Source organism: Eutrigla gurnardus (assembly GCF_963514095.1).
Source record: "Eutrigla gurnardus genome assembly, chromosome: 4".
NCBI lineage: Eukaryota > Metazoa > Chordata > Actinopteri > Perciformes > Triglidae > Eutrigla > Eutrigla gurnardus.
Window position 1 is genome coordinate 28,178,408 of NC_139918.1, and position 21,144 is coordinate 28,199,551.

At 46.6% G+C, this 21,144-nt stretch overlaps 2 protein-coding genes across 3 annotated transcripts in view; one reads left to right on the forward strand and one right to left on the reverse strand.

Annotated features, from left to right (window-relative positions):
• Positions 1–21,144, forward strand: part of sall2 (spalt-like transcription factor 2) — a 179,852-nt gene that overhangs the window by 26,054 nt on the left and 132,654 nt on the right. The gene's annotated exons all lie outside the window — the stretch shown is intronic.
• On the reverse strand, positions 5,842–21,103 carry acin1a (apoptotic chromatin condensation inducer 1a). Of its 2 annotated transcripts, none has more exons than XM_084007661.1 (18): positions 20,912–21,103; positions 19,632–19,697; positions 19,350–19,461; positions 19,211–19,266; positions 15,990–19,007; positions 14,768–14,902; positions 14,493–14,578; positions 11,964–12,021; positions 10,030–10,069; positions 9,706–9,830; positions 9,462–9,605; positions 9,106–9,298; positions 8,847–8,992; positions 8,255–8,362; positions 8,055–8,162; positions 7,666–7,969; positions 7,285–7,385; positions 5,842–7,188 (listed from the first exon to the last, which is right to left on the reverse strand). In XM_084007661.1, the coding sequence occupies exons 1-18, from the start codon at positions 21,047–21,049 to the stop codon at positions 6,847–6,849; spliced, it is 5,280 nt and encodes a 1,759-aa protein (XP_083863787.1). In that variant the 5' UTR covers positions 21,050–21,103; the 3' UTR covers positions 5,842–6,846. The 2 variants fall into 2 exon arrangements, with proteins under 2 accessions (XP_083863787.1, XP_083863786.1); XM_084007660.1 differs by having other exon boundaries at positions 9,706–9,848.

The following is a 21,144-nucleotide window of genomic DNA, read 5'->3' on the forward strand; positions in this document are numbered from 1 at the left end:
GTGGGTCTCACGTCACATCCACTAATCCCACAAACCTCATCGACAGTGAACTCAACGCAGCTGACGTCATTAACAAGCTCCTTTTATGTTTCGGTCTCCTTGTCGGACACTTCCTGTGCCTGTTTCAGTTGGCGGGTGTGTGTGTGTGTGTGTGTGTGTGTGTGTAGCCTGCAGCTTGATGAATGGAAACTTCCAAATAGGGGAAGTCCTGCTCTTGGCTATTGTGTCTCATAATAGCCGACACGAACATCATGCTGTAATTGCAGGAGCGACCTCAGAGAGAAGAGCGGATAACTTTCCCGTTAAATGAGACTGAATGATTAACAGAATGGTGAGCGCTGCACTCTGGCTGGCAGCGAGGATGTGGGATGATGGTGGAGAAGAGGGGGCATTTCTGCATGGAACTGGTGGCTGGCTATATAGGTTACACATGGTTTTCATTTGCATCAGCTAAAGCTCTGCCACATCCTGCACCAAGCACTAATACAACAAACAGGAACAGGAGGTTTCTCTCCCGAGTCCCCTTCGCTGCTGACACAACCCAACGACCTGGTGAGCTCGTGTTGCCTTCCCTCACCAGAGAGGTGATGGAGTTGTTCGCTAGCGACCAGAAAGTCTCCAGAACTAATGGGACGACGTGAACATTGCTTTGCATCGAAACCCTCGTCTGAGGAAAGATAGAAATGAGCCAGTCTGGTGGCTTGTCAACGCTTCAAACGACAATACAGAATTTATTATTGCACTTTTATAAAGTTGAGAAACTTGTGAGAGACAAATTGAAAAAGGTGACTTTAGATGGGATTATAAAGGATTGTTTATCATTTATTGCGATTAAAAAAACACTCACAATAAATGGTAGATTATGGTGAATTTCCGTTATCGTAATAAACATAAATATCGTGTAAAAGTGAAAAATAGAGCCTGAGTTTAAAAATACAGGATACAAGATTACATTTTTATTTACGCGGGGTGATCTATGATCACCTTATTTAAGATTATTTTTCACTTTAAAATATGTTGATTAAAAAAAGGAAGCGTCTTATCTGTGATCCAATAAAAATATCAGTTTCTTAACAACATGTGACGTGATTCTGGTATGTTTTTGTGCTAATTTCAGAGTTTTAAGCATATTTTTCAGCCCGTGTCGGCTAATGGTGACTCAACCTCCCATAATGCTTCTGTTAAACCTGTCTGTGGCTGGTGAACATCCCCGTCTTTCAAACCGACAACCCTTCAGTTACACAGGCGTTCAGCTAAAGAAGAGATAACCCTGAGGGCATCAGGGCAGACTGGAGGTCTGTCAAACACCTTTAGTCCAGACTGAACTATCTCAACAGATATTGGATGGATCACCATGAAACACTGTGCAGACATTCATGGATCCCCCACAAAGCACCCCCCCCCACCCACAGCTGCAGCTTCCTAGACAATGACATCGTTGTTTTGAGCGAAATGTCGGAAGGATTGTCTTAAAATTTGGTACCAACATTCACCCACAATCATCTGATGCACAACTAATGACAGTGTCCGCTATGCCATTTAGCGTTCGCATGCTAAAACGTCATTGTCATTGTGAGCATGTTAGCACGCTAATGTTAGCATTAGGCTAACAAAGCACCACCTACAACGGCTGCACTCTTTGTTTTATCTAACAAGCATTTGAACGGATAATAGAAAACATTTCTCTCGACATTCAACAACTCAAAAACATTTCCAAATAAATGTATCATATTTTATACATACCAGTTTTTTTTTGTTTTTTTTAACAATGCCATTAAAAACGAATTTGATGAGTCGAAAATGAGTTTTCAGAGGACGTGGTGCGTCTACATGGATGACTTCTACTGTGAATATTCGTGTCGCAGCAGGAGAAGCGTGGGCGAAACCACTAACAGCTACATTTCCATCTAAGTGGCCCGGTGAGCCGGCGTGCACGGTGCCAGGGCTTTGAAAATGAGCTGCGTAAACCACCGTCGTTAAGGTTATTAACTGCACCTATGCGTTCCCCTGCTATCACACGTCAGACAGCTGTTAGAAAAAGTCTCGTGGAGGTTTGTTTCTCTTCTCAAACACTTTCCTGCCTCATTCATTGTTTTAAAAACAACAAAACACGACGTTGACCTTATTAAAGGAGCTGAGCTGATGCAATCACACAGCGAAAGAGAGGGATCAATACATAATACTTCTTTTCCGTTGTGTCTGCATCTTATTATTCCATTTAGCTCCACACGGATAATAACTTTCCCCATTAGTTAAACAGAACTTATTTTTATGTGTGTGTGTGTGTGGGTGTGTGTGTGTGTGTGTGTGAGCTCCAGCTTTCCCAATCTCAGTTTCCTGTTTCATCACATTTTTCACCGACTGTTCGGTTGGTTATCTGTTTTCCTAGACGTGCAGTTTTGCCCCCTCAGTGCTGAATCTGCTTAAAGCTATGGGTTTAGGGCGACGTCCCTGCTTTTGTTACACTTAACACAATGTCTGCACTTTGAATGGGGTGCGGTGCTGTGGGAGCTGTCTCCTTTAAAATGTCGGAGGGAGGTATTGTGTGGGGGCTGAAGAAATACAGGTGCAAGGGATGTGAACTATCAACATTTCTTTACGTTGCTTTTTTCCCCTCCCTCCCAGACGCGTCTCATACGTTTGGTTTCCCAAGCCCTGCAGAAAAACCCCCTCCATCATAGGAGATGCTGATTCAGGCTCTCAAAGCCCCGCTACCCTCACCCTGACCCAGCCATACCCGCAAGGACCCCCCCACACCCCCATGCTTTGCTCAGATCCCCATTCATCTGGCATCTAAATGCGTATACACTGTCTGTCGACCACAAGAGAGACGCAGCGAGACCCCCTCCTCACCACTTCTCCTGCAGTGTAGAGTCTCTCTCTCATCCCTTCCATCGCAACAAGTCACATCTGTTTTCCATAAGCACATGCATGTCATCACAAAGAAGAGGTGGGGGTGGTGGGGGGGGGGGGGGGGGGATGGGAGGACTGAGAGAGGAGTGGGGGGGAAGGGCGTGTATGCATCGAGGGAAGTTTGAAGTTCAAGGAGTAGTGAGACCCACATGTCAAGATATCGCTTTCATCGTGTCTCCAAACTCTTTTCTCAGCACAACGGCCAGCTTCCCTTCACTCAGAGAAGGAAATCTATGAGCATGTGTGTGAGATATATGGAGGGGGGGGAATCATGCGGAAATAGGATTCAGACGGAGACAGAAAAAGTCCAAGTCAGGGAAGAGTAAGAGCAAAGCCAGCGAGACGTGCGGAGATCAGAAAGGCCACATCAGAGGTTGCCTTTGAAAGTGGAGCTCAGTGGGCCTCTATGCTGAGTTCCCAACAGTGCTGGACACAAAAGACCTATGTGGTTGCACTGAGGAGGAGGGGAGGAGAAAATAGAGAGGGGGGGGAGTGCTTACAGAGCAAAAACATATTGTTTTTACTGCCCATTCATCAGCATGAGAGCTGCCCTGCTCAGCTGGTCCTGGAGGTCTTTACCGTTGACCTGAGTCGCTACACTAGACACAGGTGGTCTGCTGTCACTAGTGGTTCTGTTTTTTAAAAAAAGGAACCCACAACTGTGGAAACATGGTTTTGAGTCATCCCATCACATGTGGACACGGTGCCGTTCAGCTGGTCCTCTTTAGATTTGCTACAAGGATCTTCACCAAAAGTCTGGCGTTCCTCCCAGCTGGGCCGGTCCAGGACTTGCCCCCCCCTGGTCACGAGTCGTACCCAGAGAATCCTGCGTTAAAGCTGCAGTAGGCAGTTCTTTTAACTGGGAAACTAAAACCTCTTCTTAGGAGCGCCTGAGTCTTTTTAAATGGATAGTTTGCTGAGGTGTTGCTGCTTTGAGACTGAACTCTGTTCTCGTGTCCGGATGTGTGAAACTTTCACAAGGTGGTTGAGGTTAGGCATCGACCTCAACTGGTTGCGATATCACAAATCTAGGATTACCATCTAGACACTCCTGTAAGGGGCAGGGCTCACACGTTTACCACAGCTGATTATTAATATGATTTGGAGGTGATGTGTAAAGATATTACGCCCAGTTGCTGCCTGTCTTCCTATAATTCTCATGAAACTGTTTTTAGATGTTTGATATTTGCGACCAATGACATCACTTGGGTTTTACCCAAGGGAGACAAACCAGTAGATAATCATCCATCCTCTGCCGATCCGGGGCCGGGTATCCCAGACATCCCTCTCCCCAGCAACGCTTTCCAGCTCCTCCTGGGCGACCTCACGGCGTTCCCAGGCTAGATGGAATATATAATCCCTCCAGCATCTTCTGGTTCTACCCCGGGAGCCTCTTCCACGTTAAAAGGGAGGCGTCCAGGAAGCCTCCTGATCAGATGCCCCTCACCACCTCGACTGGCCCCTTTCGATGCGAAGGAGCAGCAAATCTCAAGTTCCCTCCGGATGTCTGAGCTCCTCACTCACTCGGGGCAGCGACTAACTCAGCCCACAGTTTTTTTTTTCCAGCAGAGAACCGAAGGCCTCAGACTCGGAGGTACCGACTCTCATCCCGACTGCAAACCGCTGAAGGTCATGTTCTGAAGGAGCCAGTAAATAAACAGAAAGGGAAGAAAAAAAAAAAGTCTAGCAGCTGGATATTCAGTCCGGTTGTTACTGACCAGCGGTTCAAAGTGTTGACAAAGTTAGAAAGCTAGTGAAGAAAATGGAACGTTGAACAGTGAAAGAGTCGAAATCTCCCTCATGATTGGGTGTTGAAGAGACCAGACTTTAATGGAGAGGGAATGTTGGACTGGAATTTGTCATGTGACCACTAACTTCAGCTGTTCTGTCTGCTGGATGCGAAATAAACCTGCAAACCTGATTATATGTATGCCATAAAGACTTGTATCTGAATGTTTTCGGCTTGTTTCACCGGCACTTGCGAACATTTAAAGGTGTGGTTGGGTGTAATGAATAAGGAGAGGAAATTCATCGCCTCCATATTGTAAGCGTTTTGACAGCGTCATTATCTTTCACCCAAGTACTTCAAACACACTGTCCTCAAGACTCAACAGAACAAAGCTCCTTACTAACTTTCCATCGGGCCGACACATCCATCACTTTGCCCTGAACTTCGACTTATCTTCAGAAACCTCCAACTGACTTACACACATGCCTCTGTCCGCCTGCTCGCTAGATAAAAACGCTCATTAGAGATGAAAGCGCTCATTCCAACGAGATTGCCACAGTTAGAAAGTGTCTTCATGCCAGAGAGATGCCAGGGTGAAGGATTCACTGGTCCTCGCAGAGTCCAGACACACTGCGTTGCATCAGGGCAGAAAAATGTTCTGCTCAGCGACCATAGGGCTGTAATTACATAGGAGCACTGCTGAGCTCTGCAGGATGAACGTCAAGACCGGAGAGAGACGGAGCGAGGGAACAGAAGAGGGCGAATACACGGGATAGAGACGGGACGGTCGGTGAGACAGATAGATGGTACGGAGAGCGAACGCTCCCGCCGTGGAGGAAACCAAGAGTTAATATTAACTGAAAGAAATGCCATCATCATCTAGACATGGTGTTCGGGAAAAGGGGGATTTTCCAATATAGAGATGGCATAAGCTGCTGGCAGATGAGCGTATCCTTACGACAGCATTCTGTTGCTTTATACGCTTGGTTTTAACTCGACTGCATTCAGTCGTTCCCCTTGTGCCAAATGCCTGGAATGACCTTGTCCACAATATGGTGTGACTGACACCTTGTGGATTCGGAGTGTACGCCACAGATCAAACTGTGAACCGTGAAGTTAATCATTCCCAGGGACGAGCGAGCAGAAATTACACCAGGAGAACCCCCGTCTGCAGGGAGAATGGAAAGGAAATGTCACAGTAATTTCAAATTTCAATTTTTATTATTTGTACATTCACCACTGATAGGCGTACGCAAAGAAGAAATTAAAAACAAAAAAGACAAACCTTTGTACTAACATGATAAAATCAAGATTAAAAAAAAAAACATTATTAAAACCATTGGTGAGAAAACTCATAATGCAACCTCCCCTCTCGGGCCTGTATCGACACTACAGGGTAAGAGAACTGGAGGAAGAGGAAGAAAAGGAAGGAGGAAGAAGAGAATCAATGATAAGGACATAATAATAACGTGACAGACATCGATTCCCCCCCACAGAGAATCGTCTCATCTCTTAACTAAACACAGGGAGAGAGGAACACTGCATTGCGTTAGTAGTTATTCCACACCTGTCCAAAAAACCCCCAGAGCTGCCTCATTTAAAGACTTGATTTTTGAGTAATCTTATATGTCTGTACAAAATGCCAAACACACCTATTCCAATTTTCAGATTTATGCAAGCCTTCTGCACAGAGGGCAGCGTTTTCTCTTTAGGCAGGACTGGCAATGAAAGCCTTGGACTACATGCAGCAACAAAAGGATTCCTCATCCAGATTCCAGAGCTGTTAAAAACACTGAGGCGACGACAATTGATTGCAAATCATAATTGGCACCTACACTTTGGGGGCAAATGGGGAACATTGAGAGAAAATTATGAAAATTGCCCCAGCGTGCCATACTGCGAAACCGTCGAAACAAAAAAGAAAAAATAAGAGGCAAACGTATAAAGAAAATATATCAAACCTTGACAGAAGCGCGACGTACAGCACTCTGGGAAACAACACTGCAAAAAAATAAAATAATCATGGTCCCCTTAAAGCGTGACGGGTGTGTAGGTGTAGATGTGCTTTAAAAAAGGTGACAATTTGAGAGATGGTGACGACATCAGTTGGTCCTCTGTTGGGTCTTAGTTGTAACAAAGTACATGTAGTGAAAGGCAAATGGAAGAGGGTGGTCTCTAGGACAGTTCCATCAGTTGATCGGCCATTAACGTCGCCTTTCTCGTGGGTCGCTGCGGCTGCGTGAGCGCCGGCCGCCGCCGCCACCGCCACCGCCGCCTGCCCCGCGGCCCTCTGGTCTACGGTAGCCATCCCTGCGTTTGTCATTCTCCCTCTCCCTCTCCCTCTCCCTACCTCGGTCTCTGTCTCTCTCTCTGTCCCTGTCCTTTTCCTTCTCGCCCTCACTGCGCTCTCCGGCTGGGCCGCCTCCAGCTTTCATCCTCTCCTTGCGCTCCTCTTCCCGTTTTTTCTCCTCCTCCTCATCTTGCTCCTTCCTCCGTTTCTCGCGCTCCTTCATCCGCTCGGCTCTGGCAACTTCCCGCTGAGCGAACTACAATGAAGAGAATGCACGGGTCAATACTTGTAATTCAGACAGCAGCAGTTGAAAGTACATCCTCCAGAGAGCATGCAATGTTCTGCGTCTCACCTGTTCGTCGGTAAGTGGAAGCCAGTATATGCAAGGGGCCGCTTTAGTTTTGCAGAACAGATCATCAAGCAGCTTTGCCGGGGGATCCTCAGGAATTTTTTCTGCCAAAAATATACACAATATTATATTCAAGAACTGCTAGCCATTTTAATTATTATTGATTGCATCTCAATGAACCATTTGGTTTGTAAAATGTCGGTTGTTTGTCATTTGGTTAATATAAATAGTGGAAATGCTGATCACATCTTCCAGTCTAGTCTTACCGAAGGTGGAACCAATGAATATGAAGCATTTTTGCATGAAAAAAATATATATTTTCTGTTGACAGACTTAGTGATTGGTTGTTTCAGCTCTACACCACGTTAAACGTGAATGTCTTACCTTTCTTCTCGGTCTTTTTCTCCTTGCTCTTCCCCCTCTCCTTGCGGCGTTTCTCTCGGGAGCGTGACCTCCGGGGAGCTCCGTCCTTCTCCTCACCGGGTTTCCCGAACTCTCTCACCTTGTCGCGATCCCACTCCCGCTCCGCTCTGGCCTTCTCCCGGCGCTCCATCTCACGCTCTCGCTCGGCCCACTGGCCCGGCTCGGGGAGGAGAGAGGGCAGGGCGGCGGCGGCGCGACCCCGGCCGGAGGCAGGACCCTGCTCCTCCGCTCCGGGTCGGTCTGCCAAGCCTTTGTGGAAGTCCAGCTACGAAGCAGGAGATGTGCTCAGTTTACAGATGGCTAAGCATCGTGGGCGTTAAGAGAAATAACAGATAACAGCGAGGTCTTACCTCATCCCTCTGGCAGAAGTCTACGTTGAGGACTTTTGGGTTGCTCTGAGGCCATTTCACTCCATGAAGAGAGGCTCGTGTAGCGACGGCCTCCTCTGGGCTGCAGTACTAAACACGGACAGAAGAATGGAGCATCATGACACACTGTGCAAAAGCAGTCGTGCTCAGATCGATCAGAGAATATGCTCTTAATATCTCACAGTGACGTAGCAGTGAGATTTGATTTTGTCAATCCAGAAGCCCTCCTCCACAAGGGTGCCGGTTCTGCTGAGCAGTTCCTTAAGCTGCCCAAGAGTGAACGGTCTCACCTAAACAGAATATGAATCATAGTGAGTACAGACATTAACACAACACATTCAAATACCTTATATAGCATATAGATGAACAAAAATCAGTAGTTAGCAGTCAATATTAGTGACAAAAGAAGCGATTGGAGCATATTTTAAGGTTTTATTTGTTGCATTTTTTTTTACTCAAAACCGAGATACGAGCAGAACCCGGGAGTTTTGTGATCCACCGCACTCCTACTAATAGGTGATCCAGCAAAAATCTAAAAAAAATCTGTCCTGAGCTGCACTGTAAGTGAAGTGTATTTCAAGGATAATCCTGGCATCATTTTTAAAATGTTATTAAAAACAAATACCCTGAAAACCTCCCAATCAGTATCGGCTGTGCAGCCAAAGCCTCCTTTTTTCCTTCTAATCAGAGTACAGAATAAGGAGCCTGGATGCAGCATTTTGGACGAAATACAACCAAGATATTGAGGCACAATAAGAGGCTGTGTTTTCTCACCAGGTTGCTGATGTGAACGATGGTTGAGACTTTGCCGCGAGGTGGCGAGGGCTGGCGGGCCGTGCGAACGGGGTCATCAATTGTGATGGAAACACCCGTTTTCTGCTGGCTGATGGAGCGACGGATCAGGGTGTCACCGGGGGTCACTAGGATCAAGAAGGGAGCAGCATGTCGAGTACAGTGTGATAACTTGACATTTTGGGATATATTTTGATGCATTAAATGCTAGATGAAGACCATCTTGTGATGCATCCATTACCAGTGGTGATTTCTACATCATGGCTGGTTTGTGACGGAGACTCGGTTTCCATGGCTCCAGGGAAGGAAGCATCCATCTTCTCTTCATGCACCATGGGCCCCTCGCCGTCTCCCTGTGTGTCGTCCTCCTCAGACTCATGTCTGCTCCTCTTTGACTCTTTCTGTCCATTCTCCTGGCCCTCCAAGTGCACCACCTGCAATAGGGGAGCGATATTGAGCGAGCTGATGACACAAACAGCTCAGGGAAATTGTGGCCGCCATGCTTTGATCAACACAAGCGATGGTTAATTCAAATATTCATGTAACCTTGGATTTTAATGGGGAGGACTTTATATTTCACACTAAACAGTTCCCAACCTGGGTGACAGTGCGTCGGATCTGGAGGTCGTGATCGGAGCGCTCCCTCTCTTCATCCTCGGCGCCAGAGAGGACAACTTCCTCTGGATGCAGGTCCACTACTGCGTCCTGCCCGAGACTCGGACGAATGTCTGGGATCAGAGACTGAGGGCAAAGGACAGATAACGCGTCAGATAGAGGACTTTATTCAGCACAGAAGGCGGAGACTTTGCATTACCAGCAACCACGATGTTCAGTGAAATACCTTGAGTGATTCTGTGGTGATGCTGATGGAGGGTTTCTTGGCAGTGACCGCCGTGCTGGAGCCCCACCTCCTCTTGCGACCAGCTGCGGACCCAGAGTCCTGCTCGCCCTCTGCACTGCCGGTACCTGGGGACGATTTACTGCCTGGTAAGACAAGGAGAAAATGATATATAGGATAGGAGCACACAACATTACATCCACAATGCATGCAAAAACTTGTGCAATGCACTTAAGTATAGATTTATTCATGTAGAGTTCCCAAACATTAGACTTATAATGCCATTAATGCAAACATTATAATGTAGAAGTCAGGAGGGTGACTTACTGCTAATAGAGATCTTACGAGCTGAGAAGGCCTTTGGCGTCTGAAACACAAGAAGATAAAAACAACCCGATACATGTGGGAGGTGAGAGGCAGACACCGAGTGATCAAGGAAAGGTGGAACAATAACAGGAAGGGGGTCAAGTAGAGGCTGAGAGTGAATGATAGAAACTGCTGTTCAAATTAATAAGGTCTACTAAATGGCAGCGAGACGTTTTTGTACTGTAGTTAAACATGCCATTCATCATTATTTGACACTCTACACCTATAGATCCTTCAATGTAACTTGCCTTGAAGAGTAAACTGTAGTTTCTATCATACAGACAAGGATCTGGTGGAAATACTGCAGTTTAAATTCTTCTTATCATAAGATTCCAATTGGATTCACATCAGTGAAAAATCGACTAGGATTTAAGATTAAAAGAAGTCAAGATTATGGAGCCACTTTGATTAAACTGCAGTTGCCACAAATAAGATAAACATTTCTGCTTAACCGAGCAAAGACTACACAGGATATGACTGGAAACTAAGCATTTTAACGTATGAAATGTAACATTGAGTAAATGTCTACTTATTCCCTGGCACCACTGACACCTGATCCTTACTGGTTTGGATATGGCCCAATCACGACTGCATGTACTGTATTTAGGCAACAAGGGTCCAATCAAAGATGGCTGAGATGTTTGGATGGAAATCTGAAAGCGTGTTGGCTGGCCGGACGGTATCAATAGTTCGTTTGCGAAGGGCTTTGAAATGCTTTTTGGCCAAAGCAGTCATCCTCGGGTGTTTTTGGCATTAGTCCGTTTAAAAAAAAATGTGGCAGGCCTTTATCACAACCGGAGGAATGTTGTTGAAAGTTCAACAGTCACTGTGCTCACAAATCCCGGATTTTGACGTTCAGTTGTGTTCGCAGTAGAGTCACAAAGAAGCAAAAAAAATCTGGAGCTGGATTGTTGTCGAAAAGGAGCTCAAACAGTAAGTCCTTCTTCAGTTCATATAAAAACGGTCACGCCCATTGAGTCCAGGTAAAAGCTTTGGCCTCTTTGAAAACTCGTGTAGGATCCAAGGAGGGTGTTTGCTGGAGACCCTCCTTCAGAGAGATTAACAAAATCCAAAATGTCCTTTGAGCATGTTACAGTTCCCCAACCAGACGGCACGTCCATTACGCTGCACATTCGTTTGCAAGTGCATTAAAAACTGTCTCAAAGTGAAATAATATGAAAACTATTCAGTTGTCGAGAGGGTTTCGCAGCCTCGACTTGACGTGCGAAACCACCCTTGCTTGTCTCGTCTCCGTGCTGATTTTAAGGGTACAAGGCCCGTTTAGTGGAGAGAAGGCTAAGAGAGGTGGGCCACATTGACTACCCGACCCCTCCTTTGAGTCTTCTGGTCCAATCAGAAGCCTTTGTTGCCAGGAGTGTCCCTCTGCAGTGCAGCCATGGGGGCTTATCTGTGGTCAACTCTGGATTCTTGGGGACAGTGGAACAGGTGCAGCAGTAGCAGTAGCAGTAGTAGTAGAAGTAGTAGTAGTAGTGGCAGAGGTAGTATGCAGGTACCAATAGGGGCAATGGAAGAGGCATGAGCACCTTTATAACAAAGCAATCATTTGGGGTTTAAAAATCAGCCACAGTGAAAAAATGCCCTTGCTGTTTCTGCCTATGACAGTGCCAACAAAGGTTTTAACAAACAACCATATTTCTAAAAAAAGAAAGTCAGTGTCGAAAGAGCTCAAACTATTTTAAAATGTAAAGAAAATAATTCCAACAAAGAACATAAACACATAATAAAATTACCTAACGTGTAATGTATCCAGGTTAACAAATACTATAAAGATTCAACTATAAAAAAAGATCAAATGGGTCCGTCCATCTAAGTCCTCCTCGGCTTACGGACAGCTTTGAGGACCAAGAGGATTCGTGGTTCTTCGGGTGCCTTACCTCCACGCTGGTCTCTGGGAGCTTCTCTGGCTCTGCCATGGCAGACTCCTTCTCCGTCCTGCATGGTGCGAAAAATACATATCAGCAGGAAAAGAGGGAACGGACCATTAAGATGGAGGAGGGGGGGGGGGGGGGAGAAAGGCATTTTATCAAGGCTGAACAGCATACATTCATTCTTTAATAGAAGCAATGAAACGTCAATATGCCAATAGCACATAATACAAAAAAATGTCTGATTTATAAATAATTTAAAAATGTGAGAATGGCAATGCCCTCTCAAAATCATTATGGATGCCTCTGTATTTAAATGGCCTACATTCCTTCAAATCTAATTAAACTACATTAGACATTTACATCACGGAGCTCTAAAACACACATTTAATTCCTTTTAAAGAACCACGGGGCAGCATTTAAAGACTACATCTCTGCAGAGACACACAAACCACAACCAGGCGACGCTAAAGTAACATCGTCGACCTCAAGTCAATTAGTCACTTAACAAATACGTTGCTCTTAATTCTTCAGTGTGGGAGGGGGGCGGGTAGAGGAGCAGGAGCAGGAGGAGGAGGAAGGGGGGGGGGTCAAAGGACTGAACCGAGGAGAGGAGTCGGGGAATGCAGAGCCACTGCGGTCCTCCTCCAGACCTGCAGAGTCCGTCCAGACCGAGTCACCGACGGCCGCACGACACCTGAATAATGAGCGTTCTCATGGCATCCCCGTGCGCGCACACGTGAACGCGTTCGCGTGTTCCGACATACATTAACTCGGGGGGGGGGGCTACACTGCGAATAAACAGCTGTGTTTAAACGCAGCCTGCGACTGTTGCTAAAAAGGACTGCGTTGCAGCGAGCCAGCGCTCCCTCCCCTCCTACCTCCTCCTCCCTCCCCCTCCCTCCTACCTCCCTCTCGGCAGACACTACTCTCCTCGCAGCGCATTCATGTCCGGACCGCCTGTCAACCAAAAAAGCCCCGCGTCGCCCCGCCGTTTCAGCCGAGCTGCTGTGCGGGAAAACACGGGCCGGCATCGGCAGCTAAAGCCGTCGTCGGAGAAACAGCCATGTCGCAACGAGCGAGGAGAAAAAAATAGAAAAAAAAAGAAAAAAAGATCGCGTATCAAAAAGGACCCGCATCTTCACAGCCTCACCGGCATCGAGGCAGCCTCATCAATCGCCTGATGGGAAAAGTCAATACCCCGCGTCTTTACATGCATACACAGATTCTAATGGAGGGAGATTTAATAACATCACGTTGACCAAGTGGGCTTAGAAAGCAACGTTTGTCAACAAACAACTATCATTACGTATTCAATAATGTAAAAATAATTTATGGGTCATAAAAAGAAACGGCTGGCACTGATTCCAACCGCACATCTGGCGACTATTAAAAAGGGAAGCCATGTAAACAAAGCTTTGATGCATATTTACTGTAACGGGATTGGCAGGAAATCCATGTGGAGATCCTGTGTATGTCAATGAATGAAGAAAACCTTTTCACCATGAGCTTCATGTAAAGCTGCATTAACCTCTCCCCATACACATAATGTAATACATACATTTTTATTATGTCAATCACCAACTAGCTAAAATCATATTCGTCCAGATAGAGCACTAAAATGTCATATTTAGAGCACTCATGACTATTATTTAACTTATCAAGTAACTTGATTGCTGCTTCCCAAATTACATAAATGTAGGTCTTGATTCATTTATTTAAATTAATCAAATTAAATTGTTTTCTATGTGCCCAAATAATGCTCTGCAATGTTAATCCTCAACTATTCTTTTCAGTAGTATTTTGGGAGATATGACGTTCTGTCACATATCCCTTTGTCAGGACTTTGGTGGGAAAATGACTGAATTTTTAACAGGACAGTGTAAGAAAATGTTTTTTAACAAATCATGTAGGAGCGGGTCTCTCATACAGGGAGGAAGGCAGATTTGTATATCGCTAGATATGATCTTTAAATATGGTCTGGGCACACACCAACAACACTGATCGACCAGTGGCCGATTATCCGGGACGAGGTGTACAGAACAAACCATTTTTCTTTAAATCAGAAAGCAGACCGAAAGGTCTACAATATGAAGTGTTTGAAGGATGCATAAAGATAGAAGCTAAAGCCTACAGATCACAGTGTAAAAGCAAACTGCCATGAAGACAGAAGACAATGAAATTAAGGAACAAGACTGTTCCTGTAAAACCAGATAGATAGCATTTATTCACTGTTAAAAATCACTAAAACCCCAAAGCAGCATGCGTATACACTCAGTAAAGCTTCGGTAGCTTGTGTAGCGTAGAAGTGCTAACACCAGTAAATGATGTGCTGATGAACTCTGCTAACGTTAGCTTCACAGATGTGACATTTTAGAAACACAGATCTCCTTCCAACCTCTCTGGGTAACGAGCATCCCTCCAAATCCACAAACCCCGGCAGACGCCAGCGTGGTGAAGACACGGATGCATTCATGTGTGTAAATCAAAACACTGTGGATACGACATGTTTCACAAGACCAAGACTTAAAAGCAGACCTTTTTTTGTTAGTTCCCTCCTCTCCGTCGTCGTCGTTTCTCTTCCTCTGCGACTCCTCTCTGGATGCTGCGTCGCTGAACGTTTTCTGGGGGTTTAAAAGGGGCAGGAAATGAAGTGAAATAATATAATGTATTTTATTTGTCTGTACTTGATTTCTTAGAAATTACAGTAAGAATTAAAGTAAGATGTGGATACAAATACATGTAAATAATTGTAACATATGTAAAATAACTAAATACGACTCTGATGGTATGTTAACTTATGAGCGGCCGACCTTGGTGTGAGCGTCTCCATCAGCGCTTGTGTTTCTCTTCTCTACAGACGTCTTTGGAGTTTCCTTTAAACCCTCAGCCTGAGCGTCTCGCGTCGCCCTTCGCTGTGGCGAGGAATCTCTTTCAGGTTTCCCTTCCTAAAAAAGAAAGACACAAGAAGCAACAGAGAAACATTTTACTGAAAAACTTGATATAAGCATTCAATCAGATGATTGTTAAAATACATGCCAGCTCTTAGGTTAACCACCACGACTCTATATTCACTCACCCAACACCGCCCTGCTAAACCCTCGTTGTTTATATTATGTAACATCAGTCTTTGTTGTTTTCTGATCCACTCTCTGCTATCGTGCCTTTTTTATTTCACCTTTCAGTGTTTCAAACCGTCGGAGGTGTCTTCAATTTAAATCTTAAACAATGTTTACTATCAGTAGTTGTATGTTGTATTCTGACAAACAGATGCACTCAAGTTCCAGAGTCTCAAAGAGGCTAATTATGGGTTTAATTTTATGCAAAAAAAAAACCTTCAAGACAAGAAAGCTGACTCATTATGAGTTGAATTGTCAAGTATCAGTAAGGCATGACCGGCCTACTCCCTTTTCCTCATAGAGCCATATTCAGAAAAACACCTGTCAAATCAGAGCCGAGCATTCTGCTGAGCACGAAACCAGCCTGGAAACTAGACTGCCTCTAAGTATTAGTATAACTGAATGTACGTACAGATTTGCAGCAACATTATTGTATCCCTGCAAATGAAAGAAGACTGCAGTGATAGTGCTGCAGCTGCTGATAAACAAGGCATTAATAGAACATATATTATATAGTGTATGCGCTGCATAAGTGACTTCCATGCTGCTTCTTCAGAGAGGAGCTATTCCTGTCGTATGAGAAACACTGCGTCACGCATGCAAATGGTTACAGTACGGCGTAGAACTTATTTCATCTTGATTACACTCATGTGAGTTCACGGTGTGAATTTCAAAATCAGTTGGTCCCACCGGTGATGACTAAAATAACGACTGAAGGATCTATTCGCTTTTTTCGAATTCTGCTTTATTTAAGTTTAGATTTTATATCACTTTGCACAGTAAGTTAAATAAGTCTTTATTTCTGATAATCAGTGTAAAACAAAAATTTTACTTGAGGAAAAAGCTCCAAGCTGACAGTGATGACACTTTATCTCAGGGACAAAAGGGAGAGAGAGTTTCCTTTTAGACCGCTTACCTTTCTACCTCTTGAAGTGGAGCATGTTTTCTCCTGGGAAGATGTGGATGAGCTAGAGGACCCAGATGATGAAGACCCAGAGTCTGACTCTGAGGAAGACGAATCATTAGATGATGATCTCCGTCTTGCCTGCTTTCCTTCCTTCTTTGCATCTCTTCCTCTGCGCTGTGCAGCGTCCACGGGGTTTGTACGTCCCCGGCTTTCATCCACTTCCTTCTTGGTGGATTCCTTGGCAGCCTGTTCTGACTTCACAGAATCTGCTTTTTCTTTGTCCTCCGATACTGGGTCTTTGGGCCCTTCTTTTTGGGGACTCGGGACCAGTGTGGTACCAGCAGTCGTCTCCTTCTCAGGCTGGGCTCCTGGCGCCCTGGCAACAATCTCCTGTTTTGTCCCCTTCTGCGGGTCTTCCTGCTCAGTGGAAGCTGGGGGGGTGTCAGAGAAGTTACGGGGCCGCTTGATGACCATGGAAGGGGAGGAAGATTGGAGCTGAATCGGGGAGTCCCTTATGAACCGGAACTTCTTGAACGTGGATTGAGGCAACAGAGGTGTTGGTGATACAGATGCACTGGATTCTGCTGCTTCACTCCGGGACTTTGATGCATGGACACCTTCCTGCTCTCCTGCCTCTGTCGATGACTTTCTACCTGGTCCTGTGGAGAGGGGGGGAGGAGTGGGCAGGGGGGTGAGACCAATCTCACGGCCACGTTTGGATGGAGGGAGGTGACTCTCCCTCTCCCTTTCAGCCATCCTAGCCCTCTCTTTCTCCTTTTCCAGGGCCCTCTCCTGCTCCTCCTTTTCTTTCTGCATGGCTTTCTCCTTCTCTACCCTTTCACGTTCGAGAGCCCTCTCCTTCTCCAAGGCTCTCACCCTCTCAAGTTCCTCCTGCTCTAGAGCTTTTTCCCTCTCCAGCCTTGCTTTCATCTCCTTCTCCTTCCTCTCCTCTTCCAGGGCTGCCTCCTTCTCTAATTTCTCCTTTTCCTCCCTCTGTCGTTTCAAGGTGTTTTCTTTTTCTATCCTTTCTTGCTCCAATGCTTTCTCCCTTTCAATTCTCTCCTTTTCCTTCCTCTCACACTCCAACCTCTGTTGTTCTCGGACTCTCTCCCGCTCCAACCTTTCTCGCTCCAAGGCTCTCTCTTTCTCTAGTCGCTGTTGCTCCAAGACTTTCTCCCTCTCTAGTCGCTCTGCTTTCTCCCTCTCGAGTCGCTCTGCTTTCTCCCTCTCGAGTCGCTCTGCTTTCTCCCTCTCGAGTCGCTGTTGCTCCAAGGCTCTCTCCTTCTCTAGTCGCTCGGCTTTCTCCTTCTCTAGTCGCGCTTGCTCCAAGGCTCTCTCCCTCTCGAGTCGCTCTGCTTTCTCCCTCTCGAGTCGCTCTGCTTTCTCCCTCTCGAGTCGCTCTGCTTTCTCCCTCTCGAGTCGCTGTTGCTCCAAGGCTCTCTCCCTCTCTAGTCGCTGTTGCTCCAAGGCTCTCTCCCGCTCTAGTCGCTCTTCCTCCAAGGCTTTCTCTCTCTCTAGACGCTGTTGCTCCAAGGCTTGCTCTCTCTCTAGTCGCTGTTGCTCCAGAGCTCTCTCCATCTCTAGTCTCTTTTGCTCCAAGGCTTTCTCTCTCTCCAACCTTTCCCTTTGCAGCCTTTCCTGCTCCAAAGCCTTTTCTCTCTCAATCCTCTCCTTCTCCTTCCTCTCAGCCTCCAGAGCTCTTTCCCTCTGCAGCCTCTCTTGTTCAAGAGCCCTTTCTCTCTCCTTCCGTTCCAGCTCCAAAGCCCTGGCTCTTTCTAGCTCCTTTGCTCTTTCCATTTCTTCTCTCTCCCTCTCCTCCCTTTCTCTCTGCAGACGTTCTTGCTCCAGGGCCCTCTGTCTTTCAAACTCCTTCTGCCTCTCCAGCTCCATGGCCCTCTCTTGTGCTAAGGCTCGCTCTTCCCTCTCTTTAGCCAAACTTATTTCCCTCTCCTGCCTCTGTCTTTCAATAGCAAGTTCTCTCTCCCGCTGCAAAGCCTTTTCCTGTTCTTCTCTTTCTAAAGCCTGCTGTCTTTCAATTCTCTCTTTCTCCAGAGCTCTCTCTCTTTCCCGCTCTTCTTCAAGTTTTCTCTGCTTCTCCTGTCTTTCCAGCTCAAGAGCCCGCTCTATCTCAGAGTCCCTGTCTCTGTCCCTCTCCTCTGTTGCAGTGGCCTTGAGCACACTCACAGGTACTTGAATATGGGCCGAATGTGCTCCTGCGATACCCTGGTTGGTGCCTGGAATCGTGGGAAATGACACATGGCCTGCAGTATTGGCTGTGTGAGTGATGGCAGATACCAGACATTCTGGAGGCCCTCTGCCAGGAAAGGATGTAGCCGGTGAACTGCTGTCCTGCCTTTCACCTTCAGCACCAGCGCGGTGCCAAGCTGCTCCCGAGAAAGCACCTTCTGACTCCATTTTACGTGCCAGAAGGGTCAGCGGGCCCGGTTTGCGCTCGGCATGTCCGCTCCTCTGTGGCTCTGGACTGCTACTGCGGCTGCCGCTGCTGGAGGAACCAGAGCTGGAGGTACTTGATGAACGCCTAGCTGGGGCTACATCTGGACTAGGGGGGCTTTGTTTAGGGGTGTCAGGCAAGGGGAATGATAACTCTGGCGGCGGGGAGGGAGGAGGTGTTGGCTGGCGGAGTTGAGGGGACAAAAGGGAAGGCATGTGTTGCTGTGGGGGCTGACAGGAGGCTCCAGACCTCTCTCTGGTCGTGGGCACTCTGGCCGGCTCTCTGTGGCCTCTCCTCCGAGCGCTGCTGTCCCAGTCATCATCGTCACCGTCCTCATCGCCGTCCTCACTATCGTCGTCGTCGCTGTCAGCAGCAGCTTCGTTGGAGGCGGACCCCTTCTCTGGCCGATACTCACCACCAGGAACGCGCATGGCCATAGAGCCAGAAGCAGGAGGACCAGACACGTCGGCCTCCTGGTTCCCGTTACCCTCTCCCTCATTCACTTCACCAAACAGTCCCTCTCCACCGGAGGGGCCAGGTGGCTTGTGCTGCTCAGCCAATGCCGGCGGGGGCTCCTGATGAGGACAGACAGGGAGGTGAGGCTTGTTTTGTCGTATCAGTGTGTCACTTTGCTTTCAATTAAAGAATCTTGCACAAGCCTTACCAGTAAGTTCCTTTCAAATGTGCATTTTTATTTTGGAGCTCAGAGAATCTCCAGACAAAAAGAGTAGAGAATGAGGCTGATTGCAATGGATAAGAAAATAAAGTGACATCTGACCTGGGCTTGAGGAGGACATGATGTACTGTTATTGACTTCTGTGTGGTCCTCTGGTTCTGTTTACAAACGACAAGGAAATTAAATCACCAAAATATTTTTGCATTAATGAGCCAAGATGTATAACGTAACGTTCACTTACCATTTGTGTCGTATGCTTCACGAGCCTCTCTCTCCAGCCGCTGCCTCAGGAGCTCCTGTTGTTTAGCCAGATACTGCTTGATGAAGCTGTTCTGGCTCATTTCCTCACCAATCTAAACACAGAGAGCATTCAAAATAGGGTCAATAAGTGCCTTAAAGTACACGTGTACACACTTTTTTTTGCAGAAATGTATGAATATTGTGCACATTTTGTCATTTATACTTAAACGGGTCATTATTCGTGTATAAAGGGGCTTCCGTTAAATAAAATACAGCATCTTGCCTGTGAGTTTGGCTGCAGTCCGATGTGAGCGGTGGAGGTCCTCTGCAGATTCTCAAGCATGAGAGCCTGTTATCGAGACAAGAGACTTCCGTCAACACAGATTGGACAAACATCATTCTGCATCACCGCCTCTCTTTCTTAATCATTTCTGTTTTGGAAAATGTCGCCTTTGACACAGCGTACAATAGAGAGCAACTGGTAACTTGCGGAGAAAGCAAGGAGGGCGACACATACAACACAGTTCCATGGCCAAGAAAAAACATTACATTTTAGTAATTAACAAGTTCAATAATGTCAGAATCTCCAAGGGAATACAGCGTGTTACCTAATTAAGCCAAAACTTACAGTATAAGCATCTATGTTCTTAGGCCTAAATATGAAACACTTGTGCAATCAATACTTCCACATTTAAAGATGAATTTTGAGAAAGGCTTACACCATAACAAGACAATGTAGACTTGTTATCATGTTATATTCACATGTGAAATAAAGGAGGACATAAGGGCTACATTGGGTTAATAAAGGTCCAACATGGAAAAAGCCAATGTAAACACCACTTGCCGCTTCCATGGCACAAGTCAGCGGACAAATGGTAGTTAACCGGATTGCCCGCTTAAAATGCATAACTCAACTTTCGGGAGCTAGATAAGTCTGAATACATGTCGCTATGTAAACAAACTAGCTCATACAGGACCCACGCAGCCGAGTGGCCTGGGATTGCATTTTAGGGGCAAAATGACTGCTAAAATTGGCGGATAACGTCGAAATGTGTCCATGTAAAACGTTACGTTAATGTTAAAAAACACACTCAATAGTTAGCTGGTATAGTCGATATGCAATAACTTCAGTTAAAACCTCCGCGGCTAAACTCATGTGCAACCAAACATCGCTTGGGGGACGACACCAGGAAAAACGGCATCATATATAGCAGCGAAAACAGGGCCACCGCTCAGTCACAGTGTTAGCCCGGGGAAGCTAACGAGCTAACAGGACAACATCACCCCGACACACACTTTGAAATTGGCCACTAAGCTGATGGAACTCCCGGCGGTGCTTCGGTGGATGTGGTCGTATACGGCGGGAACACCGCTCGGCCACGGCGTAGCGCAAGTAGACGCGTTTCTTTGGCCGACTAACGGTCGTTAGCCTCGACCACTCCGCTACGGCGCTCGGCAGTAAACGACACTCAGTTGTCGGCCCTCGAGAGAACATCGGCCCCGTCTCATCGTTAAACGTCGGCTCGAAGCGACCGCGGAACCGTATTTCGCGGCGGAACTCACCCCCTTGAGTCTTTTAACGAGAGCATTCTTCTGTCCGCTTTTGGAGAGTCCCCTCTCCTCGAGGGCGGCTTTTAAATCCGCCACCCGAAGGGACTGGAGCGGTCTCCCGTCCAGCGTAACATCCTCAAGATCCGCCATTTTCCCTTCCTCTAGTCGGTTCCCAGCGAGAGCGAAGAGCAACGCCTTCCTCCACCCGGCGTCACCGCAGACGACTTCCCCCTCCCTAATCAAAT

Bases quoted from the DNA above. Each gene is read 5' to 3' on its own strand.
- acin1a (XM_084007660.1), bottom strand. From the start codon at position 21,049: ATGGCGGATCTTGAGGATGTTACGCTGGACGGGAGACCGCTCCAGTCC. The intron at 14,579-14,767 runs GTCGGCCGCTCA...TTAAACCCCCAG, and splicing joins ATGGAGACGCTCACACCAAG to AAAACGTTCAGCGACGCAGC. The intron at 9,299-9,461 runs GTTGGGAACTGT...CCCCTATTGCAG, and splicing joins TCCGACGCACTGTCACCCAG to GTGGTGCACTTGGAGGGCCA.